The following is a 23,612-nucleotide window of genomic DNA, read 5'->3' as shown; positions in this document are numbered from 1 at the left end:
CGTCTGCAGTTCTGTCTGATCTGTAAAGATAACACAGTCAGGCAGGTTTGGCCTGCATGCCCTTTTCTGGCCCTGACGCAACATACCCGCGTGCACACACGCATACACATAATCAATACCAAAAACCAATTACCTGGTTATTACTTTGGTCATTACTAATTGGTATTACAATGATTACTTCTTTATTATCACACTATTAGACTCTCAAACACACACACTTCGCATTAATCGGACCTTTCTGTGCACTGCACTGCACAGCATGGTATATTAGCCCATCATCTCTCAAGCCTGCTTTAATTTCTCAGGTCTGTTGAGCACGTTAGGCCAAGCTCTTGTCTGTTGAGTTAAAAGGATTGTCAGCCCTGAAAGATCTCATCATGGCTTAGGATCTCTGCCTTTTCTGTTTGTTTGGAGCGGCTTCCACAGAGACAGGGTTTAAGAGGTCGAACAACTCATACGACTCCTTCTGCCCTTTGACTTTGGCCATGGTTCAACTCCTACGACTCCTTCTGCCCTTTGACTTTGGCCATGGTTCCCATAAAGCCCCAGCCCATCTTTTGAGTTGACACAGCGGTGGCCTAAAAGCTTAGGGAAGCAGGCTTGTGACCAGAAGTTTCAATTCCCAGATGGGAGGGGGATGAGGAAAACATTTTGGCAGCTATTTTAGATTTAGTCTTAGGCCCCAATTCTCCCACAGGCCTTCGGCGCTAAAACGGGCCTTAAACGCAAAAAAAACCTGCCTTGCGCCTGCCTCGGGAAGATATCAACATGGCTTTAGGATGCCAAATGCGCTTTAGGCGGAATGGGCGTGGGCACTCCCTGAATGGGCGAGAATGGGCGTTTCGGCCTTAAATACCAGCCTAATGATATCTTCCCACCTGGTGTAAATTTAGCGCTTTGCGCTTTTGAAAACCAGGCCTATTCAGTGCGCCAGTTGCGCGGAGCGCTCCTCTGCCTCTCCTCTGTCACCCTTCTCTGTGTCACTCCCTCTCTCTCCTCAGTCTGACAGGCACAATACGACTCTTTCTCTCTGACTCCCTCGCTCAGACAGACACAACACACGTCCCATAGGAAAAAGAAGTTGTAAGTTCACTGCCTGGCATGTGAAATGTCCCAGCATGCATTGGGCTACTCCATTTCGCTACTAAATAGCAACCAAATGAGCCGAAATACATATAAAGGTAGATCTAAATAATGTGTAATGGTAACACAACCTGCAATTGTAGAACATTTCAATATTGGACCAAATAAAACATCGAAATGAAAACACCACCCTATGTGAAACATATATGTCATCCTGGGCCTATATATATCCCTCGTCGATTTAACGTGATTTAGATAAGTGACAGCGTAATGCGCTTCTACTGTCATGTGCTATACTGTGATGTCTGTTCCAATAACTTGGCCCTACTTCACATTTAGTTTTACAATAAAAACACATTTCTGCAATGACTTTACATAATGTAGGCTATATTTATGTGCATCATCCTACCTGCAGCAGGGGAGAGAAAACGATATCTTTCTGGACAAACTTTCACCAATCTAATTAATCTCATCATATAGTGATAGGCTATATTTTTCTAGCTGATGTGTTTAGAACATTCTTTTCACTTTGATCTTGCTATAGTGTAGTGTATTTACATGCTTGCAGTATTTAAACTGCAGTTAGATTGGTTTGAGAAGCATAATAATATGGAATAATAGCCTATATGGAGACAGACAGACGGGATGAAGGGAGGGGGGGGAGCAGAGCGCTTGGCTTGTCTGGTTTTACTGGATTTCTCAGTGGAATTGGAGCTTAAAAGGCAAGTGTGTGACTCTTTACTGCACTTCTCCAATGAGCAGAAGGTGCATAATTTTACGCTTAAAAGGCGTGGTTATAATGCTTGAGGCCGCGTGTAGCGCAGACACCAAGATATCGAGTGCGCTGGTCCACACCCACTAATCTGGGCTGCGCCAGGCCATAAACGCAGTTTCTACGCCGATGCAACGATAGGGCCCTTAGTCTTTGTCTTTGGACGAAAACGCTTATTAGTTTTAGTTATTTCTATCTTTGATAGTTTTAGTCTAGTTTTAGTCGACGACAACGTAAAACCTTTTAGTACAGTTTTAGTTGACGAAAAGTCATTACTTAGTCAACTTTTAGTCATTACTTCTAGTCAAAATGTTTTCTGTCTTTAAACTAATTCAATTAGGCCAATACAGGCATTGGAAATTGGAATCAAGGTTGACAGGTTGTATCAAGTGTTGAAATTCGTAAAGCAGACGTCTGATTTTGCTTAGGTGGAAGTCAACTGCACCCCCCTCTCATCCCGCATGGATCAGGGACATTCTTTATTTTGTTAAAGTTGAAAAAATCAGGTGCTCTGTAAATGGCTCACTTGCCAAATTTGATCAAACCTGGGGCCCCTTTTTTACACACGTTAAAAAGTTGGAGTTTACTGCCATTCCAGAGTAACAGTCTTTCATGCACAGATGGTGGGTTTGGAATGTATCATTCTGTATCATGTAAATTTAGTATAGATTTTTTTTTTCTTTTCTTCTTGGTGACCAATATGTACGTTTTGTGTTGTTTGTTTGTGTTGGTGTTGTTTTTTATGTTTCTGTCATTGGATTGTGCAAGATCTTGTTCTTCTGCATACTATATGTGACACAATATCAAAAAGTGACAAATTACCCTTTGAACACCTGTATGTTGTTGAAAAACTAATAAACAAATCTGAGAAAAACAAAAAGAAATTCGTAAAGCAACATTTAACTCTTAACACTTTTACTTGTGTAATATCCGGATTCCTTACCAGTTTGATAGCTCGAGCCTAGACTCTCCCATCAATGTTAATTTTGGCAGCTATTTTGATTTAGTTTTAGGCCATGTCCACACGGAGACGAGTTTAGGTGTATCCGCTAAAGGTTTTTGTCATATAGACGTTTCGTCCAGACGGAACCAGCGTTCTGGGAGTATACGTTCTGGGAGTATACGCTAATTTTTGAAACCGGGTCCCAGAGTGAATAAATCTGGCCGCCACCCTTGCATTTCCGTGTTTACAACCCATACGCATCTTTCCTGAACCGATGATGCCATAGCCCCACCTCTCTCCGCCAGCAACAATGGCACAGTGCACTAGCGTTCGTGCTACAGCAGCTACTGAGCCTGTTAGGGCTCTTGCAGCAAAAATATAATGCTCCTCTATTACCACCGTCAGCAACAAGTGGACAGGAGAACAGCGTGTACAACATCCTCAGGGCTCCACACATCCACCCCTCCCCTCCCTTCATCGGATATTTCCCAGAAGGCTTAGTGGCGGCTAAGTTTTTACAATAACACAAACAAAATCAGGCTAAACGTGTTCGATAAAAATAATATTTATTTTTGTGTATGTCCGAGTGTAACGGACATACTCGGGCTGCTCTATATATATCCCTCGCAAATACAACGTGAATAGGGAAGTGAGAGGTTTGACAACCACACGTTGCACTGTGATGTGGCAGCGTTACAGCGCCACTTACCGGCCTGGCATATATTACAGCGGTTTCAGTGGTATTCAGTGGTTTCATGTGGATACACACATTTCTTGAAACGATTCCGTGTTTATGGAAAACTTTTCTTAAACGAAAAAAAAATAAATCGCTTCCGTCTCTGTGTGGACATGGCCTTAGTCTTAGTCTTTAGACTAAAATGCTTGTTAGTTTTAGTCACATTTTAGTCATTTGTATCCTTCATAGTTTTAGGTCGGTTTCACATATAAGCTGGTGGACTCGGTGCGATTTGGGGGGGTGAAGTTGCAACATTGTTGCGATTTTCATTTGGTCTGGTTCTCTTTCACACAGCAATTTGTCACAAGCACCAAACTTTCTAAACAATGTCACATGGTCGAAACTGTCACTCGTCTATTGGACAGAATATAGAAGGGAAATCTCTCCTCTTCAGCAGGCTTCTTGCCTGGCTGAGGGCTGACTGAACAACACAAGTGAATCCGCAAAACAGAAACCATGGCGCAACACCACCTGCAGTTTTACTTTGGTGATACTATCAAATAAATATTTGACAAGAATGTGCCCAATATGAGCAGCAGATGAGGCAGAAAGCTGTTGAACATTTCATTCTGCAGATGAGACGAGTAGCCTACGTACCGAAGGAGATAGCCGCAAGCCAGCTGTTGAGAAACGATGTGTTGTTGTTATGACGACGTAGCCTCTATGTCACGACGCAGCGCACAGGTACTGTACACGTGTCCACGCTAGGGGTGCACCGATCGATCGACACGCAATCTGTATCGGCCGATTTGGACCTCAAATATGTGATCTGCTGTTTCCGATATTCCTTTAATGTTGCCGATCGCATAGCCGATCATGCTGCACGTGAGAAACATGAGGCAGCCCATTTTCATGTCTTCAATGTCTATCGTTTAACTTTCATATTGTGCTCTAACGTTTATATCATTGTGTTGCAAAGCACACGCTTTGCTTTCGTCAGTGTACTCACCTCCATGCACACACCGCACCAGACTGTCAACACACCCCTTGCGTCTTTGAATCACACAAATCAGCTGGTGATTAGAGCAGCCTCAGCAGAGATAAGTTACCTCCAGTCCTCCCGCCTACCGAGGCATTTGCATGCTGTTAAGTCCGTGTGTATTAAAGTCCCAGATTGACACGCTGGTACTGTGGTAGTCGGGGTAGTGCACGCGCACACACAGACAATTTCCACGCAAGCATTGATGTTCCCGCGGGCACTTTGAAGGAAGCGAAAGTGTGCGGCTGAGTATGTGGATGTGCGCTCCGTTCAGACGGACTTTCTTCCTTTCTTTTAACATCAGTTGAACATGTTCTAATCCCCTTCTTCCATGTGTGCGTATATGACCAACCAGTAAGTCATTATTATGTTAATATTCCTGTATTGCATTCCCTTTTGGTTTTAGATCGATCTACCTGCAATCATTGCAATAACGTTTGTTTAGGCGTGCATTTGCCGTTTGATTGTCTGTTGCGCTAATTAATGCCACTACTCAGATGGAGTTTAGCTGGTGTGTAGCTTGTGATTCTGTTGTTTCTCCCGTCATGTAACCCTGTCACCATTATGTAGATCGCACTCATAGTGCTGCTAATTATAACACTGTAACTCGGCCTCGATGGGCGGGTCGTTTTGATGTTCGTTCGATGCGGATCCCAATGTATGACGGTTATTGTGCATAACCCCGGTTCTATGAGTGGGAGCTCTTTGGCTTTAGTCATGGTTCAAGACTGGTGTTTAAGAGTAACTGACTTACAGTTTACCTAATTATCATTTATATATTATTAGTTGTTAATTATCACTATAATTGGCCTATATAACAGCAAGCTTGGTTACTGACCTGTTTGTATATTTTATTGCCTCCTTTTTCCAGACCACACACAATCCTACTATTCCTGTCATAATGCTGTAAAGAGCCTATACTGCTGTACTGTACTGAAGAGAACTGACAACTAAACGGTTGAACTCCCATCTGTCTCCTGCCTCGTGTTTTTACGGACACCCCAGGGCGTATATATATATATATCGGTGATCGGTAATCGGTAATCGGTGATCGGTCGATGATCGGTTGGGCAGATATTTCTCATAGGTGATCGGCAATCGGTGATCGGTGGCAAAAAACGTGATCGGTGCACCCCTAGTCCACGCCGTAGTTTGTTTTGCTCCCTTCTACCGTCTTCTACTCATGATGCACTGCATGAGTGCATCAGATGCACTGGCGCTCTTGTGTTTAGTCCGGTTTGCTTTCACACAACAAATGAACCGCGCCAGGGTTCACTTGGAAGCGAACCGGAACCACACTATCGGAGGAAACGAACTCTGGCGCGGTTAAAGCGGACTAAACAGCTTATATGTAAAAGCGACCTTGGTCTAGTTTTAGTTTTTATCAGTGAAAATAGATAGTGGACCAACATTTTTCGTCATACAGGGCTTAAAATTCACTTTGCAAACTGGGGGGGAATTCCCCCCTTATGTTCTTCAGATAAGGGGGATTTATAGACTTTGGGGGGGATTTTTTCAGCCGATATCGGCTTCTCCTGTCCGATAACAGATACGATACTGAATAATAATTTCACATTTTTGTCTTTACTTAACCTGTAGTTTATGCACACCTGGGGTATTATAATATGATATGAGTGTTTTAGGCCTTGGCCACACTGATCCGTGGTGTCTGTCCGTGTGCGTTCATTTCTCTGTTCACTTCCATTCATTTTCAATGACAGCTGTCCGACTGTCCGTGGAGCACTCAGAAGCGTACGTATCCAGAAAATTTGCATACATTTTGATGGACAGAAAGTTGAAGAGGGATGAACTTTTTCTGGATGGACGTATCGGATGGTCGGATGGTCGGATAGTCACTGTCCGTTTAGCCAATCAGAGTCGAGGTCTCGAGAGGAGGAGGCGTTCCGAGATTTGTTTCAACTTTTCAAAGAAGATGGCGGCCGAGGCGGTGAAGGAGGCTATAATTAATAACGTACTCGCTTGATTTTACACAGCAGAGCCGAAATTGTAACATAGCAACGTTTGTGGACCAAAGTTGCTATGTTACAATTTTTTGGGAGATCAGGTTGCAGTCAGACAAAGAGGAGAGACACTCCCACAGACCCTCACGTGACGTTACGTTAGTCTGCCAGTCATACTCATGTCATGACATGTAGCTTTCCGACACATCTGTCCGTTAAAACAATGCATCGGACAGACATCTGTCCGTTCAATAATTCTGTCCATTTTCTGACAGATCAGTGTGGCCAAGGCCTTAGTAGGAAGTGTATCACCCAATACAAAAAATAATGGCTTTAATACAACCAAAAGCCTATGGCTGCTTAGTCTCCAGATAAAACACAATGACAAAAGACATAGTAATTATTACACTCTTATTCAGGGATGCAAAGTCATGGATAGTTAAAAAGATGACAGATACCAGGGCAGACACAAAATCATTCGCTTAAGTGCCCTATATTGGGATAAAAAAGGTGGCTCACTGTTACCTAAAGGTGACTAGTTTGCATTGCATCCCTGCTTATTCTTATTAGGGATGCCACGGTGTCATCATTTTCACACCGGGTAATAAACACATGACAACACCGGTGTTACCGGTTACATCGTATAAATATATATAATATAATATAAAATATTAAAATATTAAAAGAATATACAAAAATAATAATAATCCTCAGCTGTCCTCACGGTCCAGTCAGTTAGCTCCTCTCCGCTGCTGTGTTAGCTTGGACGCTCACAGTCACAACACTGGCTGCCTCACAATACTTGGCTGCATCCAACTCGAGACAACTTTTCAGACCCTCCTGGAGACAATCTTTCTCAGAAGAGAGACTGACGTTAGCGACAAATGGGATTAACATTACCAGCAAGCAGCAGTAAGCAGGCAATGACGATAGCTGGGTAACTCCCGCTAGCATCGATGCTAAGTTAGCAAAGTACAGGGTGAGCGCAGCTGAAGCACATGGCTAATTAATATGGATGTTAACGTCCATATTAATTAGCCATGTGCTTCAGCTGCGATTCGCTCCCTCCATGATGAGACTAGCTACAGCAACTCCAGCTCTTCTTCTGCCTTTACAAAACAAACAAAATCTCAACACTGCAGCACAGCTCTGTTTAGCCAGCTATAGTTTGTCACAGTGCAGCCACACTGCAGCCCAGAGGGAGCGCTTGTAATTTACCCCGGTGCACGCTGAAACTAGCACAAGCGGGTGGAGTTTTTTCTTTCTTTCTTCCTCCATAAAAATGAACGGTGTTACGGGTGGGCATGTTATGTAATCGGTGTATGCCCCACCACCGCGTAATTATTGTGCTTGCTGACAAGCAAGGCACAATCTTGAAGTCCCACATACTTAATATTTTTATTCTTCCATCCGCCAAAAAAGTTTGCCGCGTAATAACTCCCCCAATTTTTGCGCCACATAGACATGCCAGACCTCAAAATGACCGGCTTATTGAGGACAGGTGTGCTATGACTTTGCTAAGGGTTTGTGAAAGCGGTTTGGCCGCAATTCGCCATTAAGCGCCATTTTTTTTCCCATTGACTTGCATGGGGTTTGGAAAAATCTTGCAAAATCTTGCAGTAAATTAGCTGTCATTCAGAAACCATAACAGCTAGAGCTACGAAACTTGGTAGGGAGGTGCACTGAGGGGTCTTTTACTATCCCCGAAAAAATTGCACCAATTGACCATATGGTGGCGCTATAACAGCCCTCCTTACCTTTTGGTCCATAACTTTTGAACCGTAGGGTCTATCATCAAAATTCTTTTTTCCCTGGATTCCTTGGGTCCTCCCGCATCTACTCAACTAGGCCACGCCCATTTGCGTCTGACTAGATTTTCCGCCATTTTGCATTTTGTCCAAAACCGTTTTTTTGCCATTTCTCCTTGAAATTTTGTCCAATCTTCACCAAACCAACGCACACATCATGTGGGGACTGTCCTGCACAACACTGATTTGGAGGTTTTTGAAAAAAACGCACCGTTGCGATATAATCCACTTCCAACTTTCTGTGGGTGGGGCCTATTTCACAAAGATCGTCCGATGCTAACCAAACTTGGTACAGGTGTGGAGGGATGTACTCTGAGCCTATAGGAGAAGTATTTTGTCATTTAGCCTTTAGGGGGCGCTATAGCAGCATTCAGTGCCTGTCCCTTCTCAATTGTTTTATTTTGAAGGGCGGCAGGAAGTGCGGATTCATTCTCATTATGGCCAGCCTTCCTTCTTGGATGACACTTGTCACTTGTCGCACGCACGCTATTGTACAGACAACAGACACACCTATGCTTGTATCACAGTGGGTATATCACTCATGGTCTCACTCTCATTTGCATACTGTATGTTTTCAGCAGCTCCAACTCTTCTCTGTTAAAAACCAAATGCTAAAAGTGTACTGGAAACAGGAATCCGGTGAGATTTGACCAGATAAATAGAGCTAAAGAGCAACTCTGAGCAGCAGCGTTGCATGTTGGGTAGAGCAGTGTTGCATCTTGGGTAGAGAGAATGATATACACAACCATGGGAGGCCTGTCTGTTCTGTTAGCTGCTGTGTTAATGTAGCATGGAAACATGTCCAGAAAACAATGAATGAACAAAATGAACTGAACCCATGGGTAAGTGTCACCACTTTGTGATTGTTCATTATATACAGCCAGCTGGGTTTGAAAACATAATGGAAGAGATAGCCTAGTGTGAATGGAGGCTGTTAACAACATCAACTGTGCCTTATAGGCTAACCTCAGCCAGCCAAAACAAACACCTTGTCCCCCTGGCGTTAGGACACACTGTTCATCAATGTTTGGGACTAGTTGCAACAAGCTAATTGAGCTAATGCTAGCGTTAGGCCAGCATTTCTCAACTGGTGGGTAGCGTCGCGGGGCCGTTGTGATTGGATCGCGGACATTGACTTTTTTTTTTTTTTTTTTCTTTTTTTTTTGTTAAATTCAGATTATTGAAACTGGATTAGCCTGACCAGTTTTACTTGTTTAACAAGCTGAAGCATATGCTCTGCCTGTAATTCAAGAGAAGTCTGCCTTTTCATTTCATATTTAATTTTAGTTAAATTCAGATGATTGAAACTGGATTAGCATGGCCCCAGTTTAATTAAAAGTTATGACCAGTTTAACTAAAAAGCATATAGCCTGCCTGTGATTCAAGAAAAGTCTGCCTTTTATTACATATTTCATACAGTTCAAATAAGACTTTCTGACCATGACCAGTTTGACTTGTTTAAATTTAAAAACATATAGGCCTGTAATTCAAGTCTGCCTTATTTCAATTGGTTTTTAGCCCTAGTTGCACTTCTGTTGCACTCTTTTGTTCATTTGACAGTGCATGAAGGCATTGTGTATTAAATAAATGCGCTATTTTTTGTGCAATAAATTTGAGTGGTTTAAAAAAAAATCTGAAATTTGGGTCGCGACTTCATGACAAGGAAAATAGTGGGTCCTGAGGCTACACCAGTTGAGAACCACTGCGTTAGGCGTTAGTTAGCATGCTACCCAAGCAGCTTCTCTGGCTGACTGGACACATGACAACCGATCAGCAACTCTGTAACAAAACTAAAAGGGTAACATTACTTTGGTGACCAGGGACTATTATCAGTACATTTGACTTCTTACACTAACATAATGGAACATAGCCTACATTAGTTACTGGCTGATTAGATGCAGCCATTGATAGCTTTTCACTTGTGTGTTTGCAGCTCTGGTAAGCCTGCTAGTTTTGTAAACAGTTGTTGTCGCAACCATAAACATGAATGACACTACAAGGAATACTACTTCTCTGGAGGTTATCATGTCCTATTTTCCTTGAGACAGTTGGAGACATTTACAATACATGGTAATTATTGATGCTGTAGTTTGCAGGTAATGTAGTTTTAGATTGCAGAGATTGGGCCAGCCTTTTGTGTCTCTCTAGTAGGCTACAACCAGTCTGACTTCCCCACCTACCAAGTACTTCTACTCCAAAGTCCTTTTACTCACATAGGCACCCCCATAACTACTTAGTCCCCCTAGGTCCATGGGCAGGGACTTTGGAAGCCAGGCCGTGCATGGCGAGGACAGCAAGCACAATTACATTTTCGTTAGGAAATGTAGACATTCTAGTTCTTATTCTTATTCGCTTCAGGTTATATTATTTTAGTACGGAGATTTTCTCTTTGCAAATGAGGCAGGCGGCATTCCCTTTGAACTCGACAAAAAAATACTCTCCCACTTCTCCTGAAACTGTCTGTGCTCGTCATCAACATTTATTTTGCCTTTTGACAGCGACATGTTCACTTCTCAATAAAAGACAACATTTTAGCATGCAAATGTTTTTCTTTCCACTTGGTTTTTCACTCAGGTGAACCGAATCACCAGGTTGCTGGTCTGGAGTGTGAAGCCGTGTAGCCAGATACTGCTGACGGTTTCCAGCACAAAGAGTTCAAACTACTGTCACGGTGCCCTTCAGCAAGGCACTTTACCCCTGATTGCTCGTTGGCAAAGGTCTGCCTGGGCAGCTGCCAGGTGAGATGCCCTATGGAGATGAAACAGGACGTTGATGAAAATAGAGCATGCATGCGCAGCAAACCTTCCCTGGATAAATAAAAGGCTAATAAAATGACTTCCCCTAAACGGCAAGGAGATACACGAATGAGAAGGTTCTGAGTGATGAAGGTGAAGGAATTTACAATCCATCTCTCTGGGTTGAGACCTTTTTGACTCATGAAGGCTTTTGCAAACCCCATTGGATAACATAAAAAATGCATTGTCATCAAGCTTCAAATATGTTGCTTAGTTCCTAAACGGGTGACATTTTGGAAGATCAAAAGGTCATCCAGCAGCACGTGATGGCTAAGTCAGAGCGAACAACGAGGAAGGCTAGAGCTGTGAGGGGAAACTGCCAAGTGAACTGTCCAGCCATGCTAGTCTGTCCAGCCATGCTAGTTTAGAGAAGAGCAGAAAATATGAGAGGAATGATAGCTTTGTCACTAATTGTCCCATGCTGAGGAAAGCGCATAGTTCCCAGGCCGCCGTATGACCGGCAACACAGGAAATGGCTCCGCAGACGGGCCTCTGGTGGCTCCAAGTGAACTGAGGCACAAAATATACTATACAGTCTCAATGTCATGCATTTGAAGCTGGCTCATGTGAACCCCTTTTCTATCAACAATACAACATACAACAGGACAGACAAACCCCGTCTTTATTAGTCACAGACACACATCAATGTAGAGGCATCAGGAAATGTGTCTTCCACGTATATATATATATATATATTTTAGCGTTGGCACGATGGACGATGGCATCGACCATCGTGATTGGCCGACCCCCCATCGACCTCTGAGCCTTCTACATTTATAGCCTTTTTATTTCTTTTAGTCTTTTATAAGTGATACATTGCCCTGCTGCTATTTGCTTGATCTGCTGCTATTTATTTTATCTTGAGTTCCTTTAACTCATTGAGTGCCAAGGACGAGTATGTTCGTTAATTCAGATACTAACGTAGAGTGCCAAGGACGAGTATGTTCGTCAATTGCGTTTTTTGACGGTGGGACGTGGATCAAAGCCTCAGGCATCTCCTGTACAAATATTGTAGCTATTGAAGGTGTATAACCTATTTTACGGACTCATTAGGTGGCGACAGTGCTCTCCAGATTAGAGAAAGGTCCGGAAAACAGCAGGAAAAAGCCCCGTGATGAAAGAGAAACCGCTCATGCTGCAGCCAGAGCCATATACAGTAGATTGCTCTGTCTGGAGCTGACGTTGGCTGTGAATAGCAGTCAATCCGCGCCCACAACTGAGCCCCTCTGCCTCTGTCTGTCTGTCTGCATAGTTTCTCCACACGATTAGCCGCCAGAAAAGCAGCACCCGACGCCGAAGGGCCAAACCATTCTCAGCAGTCCGGTTTGGCTTTTCCGCGTCGCGCTGGGAGCCGGCGCACAAAAACGGAGCACTACGAAAATAGACTGGGTGCGTGAGGCTGTGTGTTAGTGTGGGGAGGAGTTTGCAGCTGAGGGGGGGAGAGGGGGGTGGGGCACGCAGGGCACCACACAACTACACCACGTCACTACATCAGAAAATATTATCTTCAGAGTCAGTGAATGTGCTTGAAATGCTTAATTTCACAAAAGGCGGAATAACTCAGCTTCTAATTTGAAACGCATGTTTTGCTCAAAACAACCTATCTTCTCCGGCTCATAACTAAAGAACGGAAAATGGTATCAATAAACTTTTTTTTGCTGATGATACAATAAGAGTCAGCTCGTTCTTTGTGCGTGTTCGGTGTTTACATAGTAATATCACACAATATTCTGTGGGCCTCGAGAAATCACTGAAAACGCTCTGAAACTCTGGCACTGGGAGCAAAAAGTGGCTGGCACTCAATGAGTTAATGTAACCGCTCTCCTCTGTTTTATGTTTCTTTAAAATTGTTTTAAGTGTTTTATGTTTTTTATGCCTCGTCTTATGTTTTATGTGAGGACCACAATGGAAATAAGCCCTCGGACTTTTTTGTGTTTTTATCCTCGGTGATTGATATATTGTCTGTTCTTTCATTACTATATGTGCTGTTGTGTTATTTTATTTGATCACCAAATAAATTCATTCATTCATTCATACATCGGATCATCGTGATTAATTATCTGTTCGAAATAAATGTGTGCCGATTTAATAATAAAAGAGGCCAAGTCCTCTTACCATGACGCGCCGGCGGCATTAAACAAGCGGGCCCAGTTCAGTTCAGGAAAGCCTCCACTCCCCCTCCTCCTCTCTACTGCTTCTCTGAACAGGGGGCGCTTGTTTAATGTCGCCGGGGCGTCCCCCGCGCGTGTCGGCTGTGTTGTTGTGAAAACTTTTTAAGACAAAGAAGAAACTTCACGTTCTTTCCTGTTTTCAACCCAAAGCGAGTACAAGTCTTCAACTGTGAATTTAACTCGCCTGGTTCCAAAGTGAAAGTTGATACAGCACTAGCAATATTGAACGGCGCAAAACAAATAGGCTAACGTTAACGTTACATATCCTGACCAACAATGTGTGTGTGTGTGTGTGTGTGTGTGTGTGTGTGTGTGTGTGTGTGTGTGTGTGTGTGTGTGTGTGTGAATTTAACTAGCTGGCAGAAAACTGACAGAATTACTGGCGGATATAACGTTAGATTCGCGTGGGCTTTTGAACCTAATGAGAGAGAGAGTTGAGGAGACTGGAGCGAGTTGAGAGAGAAATACAGCAGCAGCAGCAGCTAGCTAGCATGAAGTGGAGCTGTCTCGTCAGTTTTGACAAGAATGACGTTCTGTTGCAGCAGTGAGCATTAAACACTGATCTGCAACGCTAGCGTTAGATGTTCAATTAATTAGTGTTAACGTTATATCCAAGCGGGCAGTTATCGCCCATTATGTATTTTTAGCAACTCGTTAACAAACGCTGATGTCATGATAGTTTGTTGAATATAAGGGATTCACTTTGTGCCATTAAGGCTATATTGATAGGCTAGTCAATGCTCAACTATTGTCTTCCATGCATGAAGTGGAGTCATCTCATCAGTTTGGACAAGAATAGCGTTCTGTTGCATCAGTGAGTATTAAACACTGATTCGCTGTTGGGCCTTTTTGACAACAGTGGCGGTGTGGCCGGCCCAAGTCCTGGTGGATGTTGACTCCCAGGTACTTGAAGCTGTCCACCCTTTCCACCACTGTGCCATTGATGGTGATTGGGGGGTGTGTGCTCCCCCCCCCTCCTGTAGTCTACAATGATCTCCTTGGTCTTGGAGACGTTCAGAGAGAGGTGGTTGTCCTGGCACCATTGTTCCAGGGCCCCCACCTCCTCTCTGTAGGCCGTCTCGTTGCCCCCCCGAGATCAGCCGCACGACTGCTGTGTCGTCTGCAAACTTCACGATGGTGTTCGAAGTTTGAGTCGCCACGCAGTCGTGGGTGTAGAGGTCGTACCAGAAGGGGCTGGAGACGCACCCCTGGGGCGCTCCTATGCTGATGGTCAGTGGGGAGGAGGTGAGGTTGCCCACCCTCACCACCTGGCGGCGGTCTGTCAGGAAATCCAGGATCCAGTCGCACATTGCTGCGTTTAGTCCCAGATCCTTGAGTTTGTGTACCAGCCTGGAGGGTACTATGGTGCTGAATGCTGAGCTGTAGTCCACGAACAGCATTCTTACATAGGTGGCCTTCCCCTCCAGGTGGGACAGGGCGGTGTGGAGCACGTGTGCTACTGCATCCGCTGTGCTCCTGTTGGGGCGGTATGCAAATTGTAGCGGGTCGTGGTCCGGGGGGAGTGTGGGGCGGATCTTTGATATGACCAGCTTCTCAAAGCACTTGCTGGCTATTGGCATGAGGGCTATTGGGCGCCAGTCATTGAGTCACTTTCTGCTGCTTGGGAATGGGGATGATTGTCGCTGCTTTGAAGCAGGAGGGAACTCGTCGGAGGGAGAGCATCGTCCTAACATCGTCCTAACTAATTAATTCGATTACGATTCAAAATCGATTACTAAAATCGAGACTCGAGGAAATCGATGCATCTGGGCGTGAGTTGTAGGGTTGTTTAATTAATTACTAACGTTATGCGCAAACGATTATATGCCGTGAACGTTAGGCAGTAATCGCCCATTATGTATTTTTAACAACTAGTTTTCAGACTCTGCATGTTGTGATAGTTTGTTGAATGTCAATGCGATTCACTTAAGGCTATGCTCAGACAGTGAAGTACAGCTGTGTGGTCAGTTTTCACAACTCCCCATTGTGTGGTCATGCCCAAATTCCCCCCACCCCCGCCCCCTCTCTACTTTACACCCGGAGGTGCTCCACATGTAAGCAACATGCCTCATGTCTGAAAGGGTACACTTCACGTATCCTCCGGGTCAGGCTCAGGGCAAGCAACCCTGACCTGACCCGGAGTTCATGTCTGAAAGTGGATAGATGATTAACAGATTAACAGACAGATGATTAAGTCAATGTTGTTGCCATCCTGATGGCACTGATTTATAAGCCTGATGTCCTGTATGGTCATTAAATCTGAAATGAATCTGCTTCTGTGGGATTTTTACATCTCATCTCATCCTGTATACTACTGGCAAATGTTATATCATCAAATAGAGAATAAATACTGGAATGTGATATTTTGGGCTGCTGCTACTTGCGCTGATGGTAATATTGTACTGCTGCCTTCAACACTCAGTGGTTAAAAGAAACGCAGATGGCTGAGATGTGGCCATGCGTGCGTGCCGTGTAGCATCAGTCCTCCGTAGGAAGAGAGATAAAAACTAGTCTGTTTATTATCTTATGAATGTAGTCAGGCTTCTCTCACACACACAAACACACGCATGTAAACACACACAAACAAACAAACACACACACACACACACACACGTCATGGTCACATTACTGCTCAGCCTACGAATGTAGTCAGGCTTCTCTCACACACACAAACACACACATGTAAACACACACACACACACATGTAAACACACACACACAAACACACACATGTAAACACACACACACAAACACACACATGTAAACACACACATGTAAACACACACACACACACACACACAAACACACACATGTAAACACACACACACACACACACACAAACACACACATGTAAACACACACACACACACACACACACACACACACACACGTCATGGTCACATTACTGCTCAGCCTACGAATGTAGTCAGGCTTCTCTCACACACACAAACACACACATGTAAACACACACATGTAAACACACACACACACACACACACAAACACACACACAAACACACACATGTAAACACACACACACACACACACACACACACATGTAAACACACACACACACACACACACACACACACACACATGTAAACACACACACACACACACACACACACACAAACACACACACAAACACACACATGTAAACACACACACACACACACGTCATATGGCCACATTACTGCTCAGCCTCGTCACTCATCTATGGCCAACAGGAAAGGAGTGGAGCGGAGAGGAGACAGATGGCAAACAGCATAGCCATCTTTACACGCCTATCAAAAAGAGACCATTCCCTATTATCACTGAGACAGAGTCAGATCATACAGCATAGCCATCTTTACACGCCTATCAAAAAGAGACCATTCCCTATTATCACTGAGACAGAGTCAGATCATACAGCATAGCCATCTTTACACGCCTATCAAAAAGAGACCATTCCCTATTATCACTGAGACAGAGTCAGATCATACAGCATAGCCATCTTTACACGCCTATCAAAAAGAGACCATTCCCTATTATCACTGAGACAGAGTCAGATCATACAGCATAGCCATCTTTACACGCCTATCAAAAAGAGACCATTCCCTATTATCACTGAGACAGAGTCAGATCATACAGCACAGCCATCTTTACACGCCTATCAAAAAGAGACCATTCCCTATTATCACTGAGACAGAGTCAGATCATACAGCATAGCCATCTTTACACGCCTATCAAAAAGAGACCATTCCCTATTATCACTGAGACAGAGTCAGATCATACAGCACAGCCATCTTTACACGCCTATCAAAAAGAGACCATTCCCTATTATCACTGAGACAGAGTCAGATCATACAGCACAGCCATCTTTACACGCCTATCAAAAAGAGACCATTCCCTATTATCACTGAGACAGAGTCAGATCATACAGCACAGCCATCTTTACACGCCTATCAAAAAGAGACCATTCCCTATTATCACTGAGACAGAGTCAGATCATACAGCATAGCCATCTTTACACGCCTATCAAAAAGAGACCATTCCCTATTATCACTGAGACAGAGTCAGATCCTAGAAAGTATTTGTTGTACATTTATTATTACATCATAACAACTATGTTTTAGTGCTTGATGTGAAGCCCTGTTATAGTCCTAATTGTTTATGTTATCAGCCAAATCTTTGTGCGTTTCTTTATGGATTATGTTACACTATGATTGCAAGTGAAAACGAGTCTGGATTTGGATAATGAATGAGAGAGATAAAAGCTCGTCTGGATCGATGTTTATTAGCTAACCCATCAATGTTCTCTTTCACATTAAACACATGTGAATCCGCAGGCACACACGCAACAGATCATTCAGTCTGTGCTAGTCAGGTCATGTTTTGGGCTACAAAAAATTTGCAGCCGTTTTAATGCACCTTATATAGATGCCTTGCAGCTGATGTCATGTCACAAAATGTTTTTGCTGTGGCGGCCATCTTGAGTCCCAATTTGATGCCCTCCATTGCTACGCAATTGTAAATAGAGTGGGACACTAGTGTCAAATAAACGTTAATACTGTATCTCAAAAACTAGACATCACATTGCTTATATTTTGACATAGTGAGTGAGAGCAGAAGTTGCTAAAGGGTGTGATGGATAACATAAATGTATGCAGTGTTAAAGTTATGTGAACTGTCACAGTTTTAAAATGTGTGAATTTAGTGAAAAGTGCATTCTTTAAAGTCAGCTAGAGTGAATGATGTCATCACACACTCAAGGCTGGCTCCATACGCTCCCATTATAAAGGATGAAAAAAGTATACAACTTAAACTGCGATTTCTCAAAAAGTACAAAATAGGGATGCAGGGGTTAACCGGTTTGACTATTAACCGCGATTTAAAACGTCACGGTTATATAACCGCAGAGGCTCCGCTACACCGAGTGTTTTGTTTCACAACAGTTCGTCAGTTTAAAACTCCCGTGCGGCGCAGACAGCGCTGGAAGGAGAGGAACCTGTATCTCTCGCTTCGTTTCCGCACGGACTATTTAGCGGAGGCACCAAACACGGGGAGCTGCCATGTCTCCCAGTAGTAGCCAGTCTGTAGCCTAGCCATGGACACCAGCCCAACATAAATGTTGCAATACATGTCCCGCAAGGTTTCTGAGATTAGGGGAAAGTCTGAGCTGGTGTTACGTTAAACCAAACGTGGGGAGGAGGCAGCGGATTTGTTTAGCGTTAACATACAGTCAATGACGTTAACGTTAGCTGTTGTGGCTAATGTTAGCTAGTAGGGGTGGGGGGAAAAATCGATTCACCTAAGTATCGCGATTTTTTATGTCACGATTTTTTGAATCGATCTTTTATTCCAGAATCGATAATCGCAAAAAAAAAAAAAAAAAAAAATGGGTGCCCGCAGTCAGGCCACTCACTGAACAGCAGGCCAGGCGCCGCCTACTGGTTTACTAGTAGTTTTATTACTTTATTAGTTAGTCTGAAGTAATAATTACACTTCAGGGTTAAAGTGGGTGCATCTCATTGTAAAATTGGACTTCAAACGGCCCAAATCTGGCTTCAAACGGCTCAAACTGGGCTTCAAATGGCCCAAATTTCACGCGCGTCGGCCCATATCGGCCTGGCCTGCTTGGTATCTAATGCCCGGCCTGAATTATGATCCCAGTCCGCCCCTGTTTTTAACTATATCGCCCAGCCCTACTCATGATATAATATACAGTCTCTAGTGTATGATTCAACTTTTCCCATGTTCTAATCTAGTATAAAAAAGCAAACAAACTGAAAAAAGAAAAGAAAAAAGAAACAAAAATTGCAATAAATCGTAATATCGAATCGCAATAATCGTAGAATCGCAATACTTAAGAATCGCAATATATATGGAATCGGCACCCAAGTATCGTGATAGTATCGAATCGGGAGATAAGTGAATCGCCACAGCCCTATTAGCTAGCTGGCCGTGGCCTAGCGTACATAGTTCAGCAGGCAGCGGTCCCCAAGCTACCGGTCACCCGTAGCTACGCCATTGCTCGGTACTGTTTACGGTCGGAGGTGGGCCACCAACATTTTTGAGATTTTCAAGTGGGCCATGAGTTGGAAAGGGTTGGGAACCACTGTTATAGACGGTTTTCACTGAATGGTCTCCTCCACCTTAATAATGTTTTTTCTTTTCTGTCCATAGCAAACACTGCAACAGGCAGTGAGCTGGGGTTAAATTTAGAATGTTTTTGTTGTCAAGTTAAAACCGTCTATAGACAGTTTCACTGGAATTCTGTTGCTAGGGAACAGTTTGGACTCAAATTTATTTCATGTCAGTTATTGTATTAGCAAGCACTGCAACAGGAAGTAGGGCTAGGGCCAATTTAGAATGTTTATGTTGTCAAGTTGAAATGGTCTATAGATGAATATTGACTCATCAACATACTGACTGTAGCTCGGACCTCATCCTTCTTCTACAGTATTGGATTTGACAAGGTCGCCTCGCTGCAGTTTCTGCCTGTATGTTTCTGTATACAGATAACAAGACAGATGGCACCACAGTCAGAGTACTACCTGCAATCTGCCCTGACAACGCACAACTGAACAACATGGAAAGGCACTGACATGTGAAGGAAAGTGTCTCAGCTCTATAGCCAAGTAGCCAGACAGTAAAACTCAGTTTTAACTCAGCAAATAGTCTCTTCTCAAAGAAGTAATTTTCACATTCTGTAAGTACAAAGAAAGCAGCTTTCAAGACTTGAGCCCCGTAAGCCCTCATTTAGCATTTCTGAAAGCTAATTTAATTTCATGCATGTAGTTCCTCAGCCAATGTTCTTTGGGGTCAGTAAGCATTTTATGTGCTATATACACAAGCCATTTGCTTATATAACCCCTGAGATAAACAGCGCCCCCCTCTCTCCGGAATACACACTACGATGAAATCAATGGGTGAAAACAATTAAAGTTGTTGGGCAGTTGCCTATTGATCTCTCACTCTGGCCTAAAAAGTCATCAGCAAGCTAGCCCAACTAAAGTCACAATTGAATCGGATTGATGTGGGCTAACTACCAAGCCAAGCATACATCCCTGTCGATAAATAGGCCTACACATAATTAACAGAGTGCCCTTAAAGCTAAACTGCCAGGGGAACAAATCAGCTTGTTCAATATGGTCTCACTTAGTTCTGAAATGTAGGCAGGAAGTTGGACAGTCGGGGCAGGCATTGACTATCCTGCTGCCAATAGGGTCCTTCCTCTAGCCTGTTTCACTGCATTCTCAGCATTCTTCCCACCAATCAATTCCCTAATTTTGTATTCCAAAAGAGACATTTCCAAAAACCGCCAGTTTGCAATATCTTCTGCGATCTGCCCGCTCGCTTGGATACTTTCCTAATTTAATAAATGTCCAGTGTGCAATATCTCCTCCTGCACCCTCTTTTTTGGACCCCCCCCCCCCCAGTGTTGTTGTACCAGTAAGTGGGAGGAGTGGCCAGGAGTGTGCTCTTCTTAATCTCTTTATCCCTGCAACTCAGCGCTGCTCACTGTCCAATTCAACAACTCAAGGATCTCCTCAAGGATCTGCCTAAAAGTTAATCACCCCACCTCATCTTTAAATCCCGTGTGCATGCATCATCAGTGGAATACTGGTTTTCCATTCTGACTGTACACACAGACTGTGGTAAATTACGGTCTGTAGATTATTTACATTAAAATCTGACATAAAAGATGGACTACCTTATGTTATTATTATATTATTTCCTGTGGTCTCATATTGCATCATCATCCCCACAGGGTTTCATATGATTGATGGCAGGGCTTTCCACTATGAAAATAATATTCCATGCATTCCACTCTCAGGTCTAATGCTATGGCCTTTTATTGTGATCTGCACAGGCAAGGCCAGAAACTAGGGTACCAACAATAAAGCAAAAATTGACTAGCAACACTAGATGGTCAAGTGCATTTATTCTACAGAAGTGACAGTTTTAGCTGTAAATATTCCACTATGAGTCAAGAAACAAGTAGAGGCTTAATTTGGCACCTCTGAAAAGAAGTCAACAAAACTACATGTCATTGCACAGTTTGGACTGAAGCTCATTACTGTTACCCATAGCATTGTTGTTACCTGCTAATTTATCACAATATTGCAGTTTAACAAACCTGAATGCTGAATTGCACCCTATACGAAAAGTAATATCATTGTAGAGAATAGTGTATGTGGCGCTTTATAACATGTCATGTTATGAATTCCTTCAGACACTGTTCATATAGCTGCCTAGGATACTAGACACGGGTAACTATGGTTCTTTTAAATTAAGCTGGCGTTAATTGTAAACAGTTTTAGGTGCCATACGCTGCAACCATATGCACCAAACAACGCATCCACTGCACATGGGTGAAGCAGCATTCATGCAAAAATAGGCAACAATACACGGCGTCATCGACTATCAGTGATTAAGGCTAAAAGTGTAAATACGACGACGCGCTGTCTTAAAAACGAGTCTAATCACAATCCGTCACAGAAATCACTTCCACCATTCTCCCATATAACGTACAACACACAGATTCCCACAGTTTCACCAACAACCACTACCACCGAGTCTTCTACGGGTCGCATTTGCAATTTCTCGACCACCCCCCAAAAAAACAGCGTCGTGTTTTCACTTACCGAGAATATGTCAACGTCCGTGGCAGCCATGGTGCGGAATGGATGGTGTTTGTGCGTTGGTTGAGCCGAGCAGAGGCGAAAGGGAGCAGCCCTCGTCTCTCTGTGTAGCCAACTACTGTGCAGAGCTGACAGAGAGGAAGAGAGAGGAGGCAGACTGGGCAGGCCACAAAGTGACCAGGCCAAAAGCGAGAGGCATCACTCCTGCTTATTTCCGTGTTCGCTTAAATCCCGGTAGAGCTTCGACCTTTGCTTCGTTTCTTCTTTGGCTGGGAGTCGGTGAGAGTGGAGAAGCTAATATGTAAAGATATTGTAGTAGTAAGCTAGCGATGGCGTTGTGAGATCTATACACGTATTTACATTTAATTTACATAGCCTATCTGTTATGAATTGTGTTCAGTAGGTACTCGTGTCTCGCGCATGCGTGGTAGGGAGACGCCTAGTAAATATTAATCATTACGTTTTTTTTTTGTTTTTTTTTCATTCATGGAGTGTCTTGTTTAAATGAGCTGCTTTTTGTGGACATACAGACCAACGATCATTGGCCACTTCCTGGGAACTCCCATTCAGTTTAGGAATGTCATGCTGCACAGCACTGCAAGCCAGGACAGGAGGAGCGAGTCGCGAGCAGGAGAGGAGCGCAACTGTCGGCGATGTTGCAAAAGACATCTCCGAGCAAATGTAATAGCCTGCCTAATAGTCACAGTGAATAGAGATAGTAGCCCTATTAGCGTTTAAATTACATTTTGTTCTTCCACTGCAATATCCTTGAAAATGCGCTGTAAATAAATAACGTTTATGGATTATTTAGTGGAGCAGATAAACTCGTGTACTCGTGTATTGTATTATTTTTTATTTTCTTATACTTTTTCCTAAATATTCCATGTTTTTTTATGGTCCTGGTGTTATTTTTGCTCAAAATGTCTAAAACTAAATTAAAATCTGTTCAAATCTATTGTGTACCTTACCTTTTATTGCTGTGCATTTCAAAGCAGTCAAACACTCATGTTCCCGGCTCTAACGACCTCTCCAGCCTCACAGAGGTACTGAGGGTAGGCACTACCTTGTAGTAGGCTACCTACCGCAAGTAGCCCTGACTGCAGTATGCAGATCGGGGAGTGGCTCAACGTGGGCACAACGTTTGACTCAACCTCAACGTTTGACTCCACCCACGCAAGGTGTTTTAACGTGCTACTTTGCAACGTGCTTGCACTTACTTTGCAACGTGCTACTTTGTAACGTGCTTTTAACGTGCTACTTTGCAATATTATATTATATTATATGTTACATTTTTGTGATAGTTATTACCAGAGCAATACAGAGAAATGCTGTGATTTAAGCAGATTTAAAAAGATGCCATTCATATTAGCCTCAACATGACACTCCTTGCCTGCTGCTGCGGAATATTTTTAGTGCGAGACCCAAGAAAACAACCATATGCATAAATGACGTATGTTTGTGTTGTGCTTGATAACGTTATAACCTTGATAACCTGTTATTTCACATATTATCCCATCACTGGGCGCCCTGGATTGGCCCACACACCCGGAGGTCAAATTCAGTCTTAAACACAGAATTTGAAAAAATGCAGAGCCCCAAAATGCCTAATGATGGGGATGATGAAAACCTTAATGACGATGAGAAAATTACTGCGACAGACGTCTGATGGCCTGGATGAAGAGGAGACTGAGCTAAGGGAACTGTTCATGTTCCATTTCAGTTTGCAGGAAGATTACGA

The 23,612-nt window shown here is 43.4% G+C and overlaps 1 protein-coding gene across 2 annotated transcripts in view; it reads right to left on the bottom strand.

Annotated features, from left to right (window-relative positions):
- septin8a (septin 8a) overlaps positions 1–22,886 on the bottom strand; it is a 124,972-nt gene extending 102,086 nt beyond the window's left edge. The window contains exon 1 of one of the 2 annotated variants that reach the window (XM_083643567.1): positions 22,843–22,886. Coding sequence is in view for 1 of the 2 variants with exons in the window: in XM_083643566.1 (XP_083499692.1) it covers positions 21,878–21,907 (30 nt within the window). In the remaining variant the exon portion in view is untranslated. Of the gene's footprint in view, positions 1–21,877; positions 22,038–22,842 lie in introns of those variants that run through there. The other variant, XM_083643566.1, reaches the window with a different exon arrangement.
- Positions 22,887–23,612: the final 726 nt, after the last annotated feature.

Source organism: Poromitra crassiceps (assembly GCF_964638095.1).
Source record: "Poromitra crassiceps genome assembly, chromosome: 1".
Taxonomy (NCBI): Eukaryota; Metazoa; Chordata; class Actinopteri; order Beryciformes; family Melamphaidae; genus Poromitra; species Poromitra crassiceps.
This window is presented reverse-complemented; position numbering and strand designations above follow the sequence as displayed.